The sequence below is a fragment of the Arachis hypogaea genome, chromosome 20 (assembly GCF_003086295.3).
Source record: "Arachis hypogaea cultivar Tifrunner chromosome 20, arahy.Tifrunner.gnm2.J5K5, whole genome shotgun sequence".
In the NCBI taxonomy this organism is placed as follows: Eukaryota; Viridiplantae; Streptophyta; class Magnoliopsida; order Fabales; family Fabaceae; genus Arachis; species Arachis hypogaea.
In genome coordinates, this window is record NC_092055.1 from 120,636,302 (window position 1) to 120,645,255 (window position 8,954).

General features: G+C 30.8%; 1 protein-coding gene across 2 annotated transcripts; it reads right to left on the reverse strand.

The window, feature by feature from the left end:
* Positions 1–3,281: 3,281 nt before the first annotated feature.
* Positions 3,282–5,532, reverse strand: LOC112784401 (cytochrome P450 72A397). 2 transcript variants are annotated; one of them, XM_025827583.3, is made up of 5 exons: positions 5,123–5,532; positions 4,829–5,037; positions 4,496–4,743; positions 3,931–4,306; positions 3,282–3,812 (listed from the first exon to the last, which is right to left on the reverse strand). In XM_025827583.3, exons 1-5 carry the CDS (start codon positions 5,436–5,438, stop codon positions 3,384–3,386), a joined length of 1,578 nt encoding a protein of 525 aa, XP_025683368.1. In that variant the 5' UTR covers positions 5,439–5,532; the 3' UTR covers positions 3,282–3,383. The 2 variants fall into 2 exon arrangements, with proteins under 2 accessions (XP_025683368.1, XP_025683366.1); XM_025827581.3 differs by having other exon boundaries at positions 4,829–5,049.
* Between the last annotated feature and the right edge of the window lie 3,422 nt (positions 5,533–8,954).

Sequence of the window (8,954 nt, forward strand, 5' to 3'; positions counted from 1 at the left end):
TACAACAATCTAAAATTTATACAAAATTTAATACTCCTAGCTAGAATTTGAAGAATCAAGCACCAGTTAACTCTTTCTCCCCTCAACGAGCTGTTAATTTTCTTTGGATTTTCTTTATTAATCTCCAATTATTTTCTCTAAGGATGTAATGGTGATATTTACATATGGAGTAACTTGAGAGGTTTCTATTTTTTTTTTTTTTTTGTGTCCATATTTTCTAGTTCTTTTGATGGTATTTTTTTGGGTGTAATATTTTTTCGCATTTTTTAAATACTTGACTACTAACAAATTCAACAATCAAAATCTAATTAAATTCACATAGCAAAATCAAATTTTAGTAACTAAGATTTAATTAGATCCCAAACTGACCAAGTCCAATATCTAGTATTCAATCAAATACTCAAGCTGCAAATAAATTCAGCAACCAAAATCAAACTTTAACAACTAAAATTCTATGAAATAGGAAGATATCCATTAAATTATAACCAAATATGAACTAATTATCAGACTTAAACACAAAACAAGTTGCTATTGCTTACTATTTCCAACCAATTAATCTTTAGATTCTGCTTCAAGGTAAAAAAAAATAATAACAGTAGTTTTTTATGATCTTGCAGAACTCATGCTATAATTCAATAATATATAATCAAAATATTATAATACATGCACTCACATTTAGAATTAAATAAGGATTTAAACAAGTCTGATTGAACAAACAAAATAATCCAATAATATATAACAAAAAGGTCAAGTTCAATGCTACAATAATTAAATGTGAATGTAACAATATATGAGAAAAAGGTTAAGTAGAATATAATTAACATAACTCTATTAAATCTAATGCAATTCCCTACTAATAGATCTAAGACCATCATCAAAATGCATTCATAACAATAAGAAATCAAGAAAGAATTGAATTTGGTGGAAGAATTTTTGAAATTCTTAATAAGTGCATTGCAGAAACGTTTAAAAGCATGAATAGGAGTATGTGCACAAGAATTTCTTTTAGAAGTAAATGCTAAATCGGCACTCGAAAAATAATGACGCTGAAAAAATTATATTTGACTTTTGTTATTAACAAAATAATTCCTGAAAGATTTTAAAATTTGATAAAAATACCCAAATATAAAAGCATGACATCATATTGAACAAAAAACGTTGATCTGATAATCGGAAGAGCTTCAGTGATGATGGCAGCTGAGAGCTTTGATGGCGTTCCGACAAGGAGGGGAGCTTGCAGCAACAATGATGTTTTCGCATCTCATTCTCTTTCAATCTCGCATCCCACCTCTTGTTCGTCATTTTTTCTTTCTCTCTAGCTTGAAGAAGAAGAGAAAATCAAGAGAGAAACAGAGGAGAAAAGAAGAAAAGGAAGAGAAGTGAAAGAAGAGGGCGCCGATGGAGGACTGCTACTCGCCGTCACCGTTGTTAGTTGTTGCGGTTGCAGGGAGAGGAAGCCCGAAGAGTAGAGAGAGACAACTTGAGAGAGACGCTGAGATGGCATAGGCACGACGGAGAAGAGGAAGGAAGGAGCTGTCCCGTCTTTGCCATCGTGCACTATCACCGCCCATGGAGCCGGTTGGAGCTATTGCCTTCGACGCAACGAACTAAACATGAGGAGAGAGAGTGAGATCGATCTTCTCTTCTTCTTTTTCAAGTTAGAGAGTAAGAGAGAAAGACAACGAGAGGTGGGATGTGAGACTGAGAGAGAATAAGATGCAAAAACACCATTGTGATAGTTTCGTGCTTTCCTCCTTGTCGGAAATGCCATTGGAGCTCTCTGTTGTTATTAGTGAAACTCTTTTGATTGTTAGATCAGTGTTTTCATTCAATGTGACATCATGCTATCACGTTTGGATGCTTTTGTCAAATCTCAAAATCTTTCGGGAGTTATTTTGTCAATAACAAAGATCAAATATCATTTTGTTAGTGTCAAAATCTTTCGAGTACTGATTTGGTATTTATCTCTTTCTTTTAAAACTTGAAGCATGAAATCAAGCAAGTAATTGCAGTGATCATCAGATCGAGCTTCAATTCAAAGTGAAATGGGACAAACAAATTAAAGTATTCGAATAGATCATTAGATTAAATCATAATCAATAATCTTTAGTTAAAAGGGAGAAAAATTTCATATTTTTCGCCCTTGGAACGTGGAATATCTTTGAGGAGAAATTTTTTTCTGAAGTTCATCAAGCTATTGGAAACTAACAATGAAGTATATTTGATAATAAATTAGATCTAAAATCAAACAAAAGATAGCAAAATCAAATATAGAAAGTAGTGAAATCAAGTATAAATTGAATAAGAAAAAAGAGTAGAAATTCACATTGATATAGAGATGAAAATGCAAAATTAAACAAAGAGAAGGAGAAAAGAAGTAATGAAAATTAGTTGAAAAACTGTGAGAAAGAACGCAACCGAAAATTGAGATAATGTTAGGTAGACAAAAAAAAATAAACAGAACTTACTTTATTTAGCATTAATTAATTATCGCAATAATTAATGAATGCTAAATAAGGCAAGTTATGACTGTTTTTGGTTGATTTTCTTTGGAAAATCGCAACTAAGAATCATGCATAAGAGAGAGGGAAAAGAAAAAGGAGAGAATTACACCCGATAAAAAAAAAAAAAAAAAAAAAAAGAAAGAATCGTGTGAGAGAAAGAGGGAAAAATGAGGTGATTTTAATGCGTGTAACTGAAATTAATGAGAGTAAGATGGATCGCTTGTTATAGGTGAAAGTAGGATTTGTTTATCAAATTTTTTATTTTTGTATTTATGTCTATATTTATATATATTTATATACGGTGACTGAAATTAATGACTAAAATGAATGTACATATAGTCTAACTATATATATATATTCTAAAGTAGATAATTATTTGATGGGAAAAAGGAGTATCACTTGTAGCTTTGTATGGCAGAGGCGTAGGTGTAGCTCCCAACCTAATTCGGTGCCCCCATGTCGCCACTAGGCAGCCATGAGCCCATGAGCCAACACACACGCCATGCCTTCAAATTTTGATGCATCATAATATTAAATGCAGCAACCACCGTTCCCTTCTCCACATTTGCCATTATTATCGCATTTCAAGCCAAACTTCAACATCAGTACCATGCATAGGATATGCTGCACACTTGGCACTTAGACACACACCATGCCCACATTTCTATATATCCCAACATTTGCCACGCAAGTGATGTCATTGTACAAGATATAAATGCACGCACCAACTACCCCTCTCATCAATTTATCATATTGTTGGGAAATAAAGGATGAAAATTAACTAAAGACACAAGTATTTTTATTTATAACATATTAGAATTAGAGAGTAAGCACAAGAGAAAGAAAGAAGAGATTGAAAAATTCACATAAACTACATTACTAAATTGAAATGCATTGAACAATAACGGGAGCCCCATACTGTGGCGTAAGAGTAAGACGGGCACATGGAGCATGAGAATAAGAAGGCGAAAGATGGAGTGAGAAATGTTGAAGAATCATAGCCAGAGCCATCTTTGATTCCAAGTGGGCAAAATTTTGGCCAGGGCAGATTCTTGGGCCCCAACCGAATGGATAGAAAGCATTTTGATCCTTAGAAGCTTTTGAAATCCCTTGGCTAAACCTCTCTGGGTTGAACTCTTGTGGATTCTCCCAATATCTCCCATCATGATGGAGAAGCAACAATGGTAAATATAGCTCCACCCCTGCTGGAATTGCCATGCTTCCTACCGTCGTTTCACACGTTGTGTACCGAGAAATTACTGGTACAGGTGGATATAGTCGCAAAACTTCCAACAATATCATCGACACCTGCAAAATAATTCAGCAGTTGATTTTTTGTGTACACATCGTATTTAATTATATTTTACTATTTAGACCTATACTTTTCCTTAGTAATATGATTAGTTACTCAGTAAACGAGACTTACTATCTTGAGGCGGTTTATGGCTTCAAAATCGGGAGGTATTTGTTCTTTGCCGAAAAGATCTAATACCTCTTGTCTTGCTTTTTCTTGCCAATCAGGGTGTATAGATAAAACTACCATGGTCCACGCAAGCAGGTTCTTTGTGGTGACTTGGCCAGCAAAGTAGAACAACTTGCATTCCTCAATCACGTCCTTGGTTGTTAGAGACTTTCCTACTTCTCTTGATTCCAGTAGAATGCTTATTAAATCATTACTACTCCGCCCTTCTGATTCATCTTCTTTCATTGCGTGCTCTTTCTTCTTAATCATATCCATCAATATATCTTTGATTTGAACATCTAACTTGTATCGTTTCTTGTTCTTCTTTGTTGGTATAAATCTATTTACACATGAACATTAGTAGACCACAAATACAAATATATATACATCATTTTAAATTTAAATTAAATTCAAAATGTTATCAGTCACCAATATATGTATTCTTTAACTCATTTTTAATGTTATTTTATATTTTAGTATGGATAGTTAATTTTTCTGTAGGCGTATAGATTATGTGAGAGACACAGACCTGAAACCAGGGATGTAGATGTTGGTGAGGGCATCATGCACCAAGATTGCAATCTCCTTTTGTATGTCGAAGATTCTCTTTCCTTCTTTGTAGCTGCTACCGAAGGCTGCTCGAGCAATAACATCACCCGTGAGAATGTCCAATTCAGAAGTGACATCCAACTCAGAGGATCCATTGTTTTGTTCCACGAATTTTTGCCACCGTTCAATCATGGTACAACAACTGTACGAAAATGCCGGAAGCATTGCCTATAAAATTAAAAATAAAATCTGAAGGATTAGTAATTACTACTGATGTAACAAGTATGTTGGTTAATACTTATTAGTTTGTTACCTTCAACTTGTCGAGGAGAAATGCAGATGTAACGGCTTTTCTGCGTTGAGACCATTTTTCTCCCTCGAGGGAAGTCAAACCCATGGTTAGGAGCTTAATTAAGGGGTCACGCGGCGGCTTAATAAGCTGACCGTTCTTGTTTGATAAGATCAAACGGGTAAGTTCTGCGTCCACTATTATCACTCTTGCTTTTCTTCCAAACCAGCATACTGAAACTTCTCCTACATAAAAACAAATTCGATTCCAGAGAGTTGAAATTAAATGATAGAAATTTGGATGGGGGTGTGTACGTACCGTATTTTCGAACCATTTTGTGAACGAAAGGGAAGACTCGTGGGACGATTTGGTGGTTGAGATTGATAGGCTTTGATGCTGCTTCGCGAGCACACTTATTCATTTCTGGGATGTCACCCTTAAAAGGTTTGTAACAAGTCCCTTTAATCCCTTGCTTCTTCAATAACTTCTCTGTACTTGTTGGTTTCCACCATATGCTATGCACAAGTTTTACCAAGATATACAAAACTAGAAAACCAAAACACCCCGCCATGCTTTCTAATAACATGTATTCATCTTCTTCCATCTTCTCTTGGATCTTTATTTCTAATAGCATATTCTCTTATGTACTATTACATACTCTTCATTTTCGTGTGCCACACTCTGTAGTCTGTACTACTGGTCTACTATGACTCTTCTTGCTTCTCACGCCTTCCTTCTCACGCCTTTAATTTGTTTAGAATTAACGTCCTTCTATTTTACACACTAATTTAAAATTAATATATTTATTTAATTATTTATTCATTTCAGACAATATAATATTACTCTCTAGCTACGACATATCATATCATATTATATTATTTTATACAAAAATTAATATTTTATTTTTTTTTATAGTTTTATTAAATTTATAATTAAATTTTTATATTTTTTAATTAAATTTTATACTATTTTAATTTTATAATTAGGTCATTTCGTGTTTAAAATATTAAAATTAACAGAATATTTTTTTAAAAAAATATGTAATCAAATATCTAATTAGGTTTTTAATTATGTGTATTTTTAATTTACAAAAAAAATATTTTGTTACCTCTAACATTTTTTATATTTGTAAAGATTTAATTATAAAATTAAAAATAATATAAGAATTTAATTAAAAAATATAAGAACTTAATTGTAAATCTTGTAAAATTATAGAGACTAATAAAATAATTAAATATTTATATAATGACATAACCTTTTGAAATTATTAACATTTAGAGATACAGTTAAATATCCAATTAAGTGTGAGATATATTTTTAGAAAATATAAAAAAAATTGTTTAAAAAAGTATATTTTTTAAAATTATGACTTATTAAGAGTTATAATTTATAGAATAGCTGAGATCCATTGAAGAATTATATATATATATTTTTTAAGGGATGTTTTTTATTTCTTTATAAGTATATATGTTGATACATGAATTCAATGTCTATAATATAGAATATCATTATTTCTATAATAAACACATCAATCCATACAAGTATACAACAATCGATCCTCTTATTTCATTATTTTTAATTTTCTATCTTCTTCATTTCAACATTTTTTTATGCGTCAGAAAAAAAAAAGAAAATATTATTTTGTAAAATATCATGTTAGGCTTGGTTGTGTGAGTACAAAAATAAATTAAATATTCTTCATTATATTCTGCAAAAAATTTGCTAATAACCATTATGCATACCATAATTAAACTGCTAAAATGAATTAAACCTAAAAAAAATATGTGTAAAATACGTCTTGAAAAATTACGCCATTACATTCTCTTATATTTTTCTTTCAGATTCTGTTTTTACATTTCTCATCTTGAAAGATTTTAACAAATCCTAAAATTCCAATATAAGATCTCACATTAATTAATCTGATTTTTATTCGGTTGATAAGTCATCAAAGAAAAAATATAAATAAAAAGAAAAATCAACTCATCATAAAGCTAAGATAAAATTACCCCATCATGAATATTTTCTGTTTACAAACCAAACTTAAATGGATTTTGTTAATAAGTGCACGATTTTATAGGAATTATGAATTTTGCGTGTTTAATATTACTGGTTATGGTTTTTTGTCTTCCGGCTCTTAATATTTTTAGAGTTCTAGTTACATTTAAAATGTAAGATACATAACTACATAAGAAATAAGTCTGAAATTACTAACAAATTAATAAGTATAAAATTTATAAATGGTAATATCAAGTGACTATAATTTATAATTATTTTATTTAATTTAATATTTATAATTTTATATTTATTATATTAATATTACTTAATTATTTCAAGATAGTTAAAGAATACAAAAATAAAGTAAAAAATAATTAAAAATACAAAATAAAATAAAAAATGTTATATAACTAACAAAATTATTATTTTTAGTCAATATTTAGTCCTTTCTAAACACTAAATACTAAATTCAAAATTTTGACATTTTATAAAGTGTTAATTAATATTGATTTTCCTAATATTTTTCAAATAAAATAAATTCAGACTATCTGTTATTTTGAACTGATTTTTTATTTTGTTTCAAAATTTTTCTTTTAAAAACATACTTTTTTTTTTTCTAAAGACAATAATGTACAGAAGTATATATATGGCTTATGGGATTCGGCAAGTCAGAAAGGTTATTCACATAGTACTCTACAGGTGAAAGAGTCACATGGAAGTGGTCAGCACAAAATTATATTATTTGGAAAATCGTCGTTTTTCCCGTCATATGGCATATACATCTGAATGTAATTAGAGATAAGAAAACCCAAATTGTTTATATTTTAATTGCCGTAATTCGTAGGCAAACTTTGTTATTAGTTTATTGAAATTTTGCACCTATTATTTGTCTTGAGTTGTTATTAGTTTATTGAATTTTGTACTTATTATTTGTCTTCGAGTTGGTAAAATATACTGTTCGATCAGTACTACTCAATAAAAAAATCTTCTGGGTGCATAATATTTTTTTATTCTCTCTAGTAACTAATTTTGTTTGATAGTTACCCACCCTCGGAAAATTTCTTTAACAAAGGAAGTTTTCAAGAAATTGAATAACTCTCTTGCAGGATTTTTTTTCTGAAATAAAATAAAAAAATATTTATTTTTTTAAACAAAATTTTTGAATTTTAATTTTTTAAATACGATTTTTTTTTTACATTTAGAATAAGTTCGTCGCTTCCCCAACGAATTGTATAATTTATATAGAGTTCGCTGCACTTTGGCAAACTTTAGCTGGAATTTCTAAAATAAAAGTATATATGTTGGAAAACGGAACTCAAAACCACAATTTCATTATCCACTGTCATTCTCATTCTCATTCTTGGCATTTTTTTCTATAATGTCAATAAATTCATTGTTATCCATTCATTATGATGGTGAAATAGTGTATGATGAAGAATGTTCTATTGTTTTTAGGTTTGAGCAATCGATAATTACGTATTTGACACCGGAAGTCAACAATCTAACAGCGTTGAAGAATCTGATATTGCACTCCATCGGACAGCAACAGACGAAAAGCATAAAAAAATTTACTATAGATATCCAACCGAAGTAGATGACAATTTGTTTTATAAAAGGAATGTCACAGTTGGCTTAGCTCTGTTGTTAGTATGTTTATTGGACCACGGTTTTGAGAAATATTTCTGTTGTTTTGAATTAGGTATCGGTTACGTGATAACGAGGACGTACGTCTTATAAGGTTGTGGCACAACCGATGAACAAATGTTCATCTGTTGGAATTATTCGTGTTCCTCGTTGAGTTGGGTGGACAAGGATCATCTGCGAATACTGTCGATGATAGTCCGTTAAGTGGAGCTGTTAGACAGAATATCAGAAGGACGATGGTCGATCTAAATATACCACCTGAAGGTAGTCAAGAGAGGTCTAACGTTGAAGTTGGTAATGCTGACATAATGGAAGATAATGTTAAAAGTTATGAGGATTCTGCTATTAAGGATTCGATGATAGATCAGTATGAAGTTAACCCTGATGACGGAGACGATGCTGATGATGAACCAACAGAAATTCCTGATGATGGTGACGAGAAAGAAGAGATGAACTACTACGGTGACACACAAATCGCTCTAATACAGCCTGCCATTTCTCGACCATATGA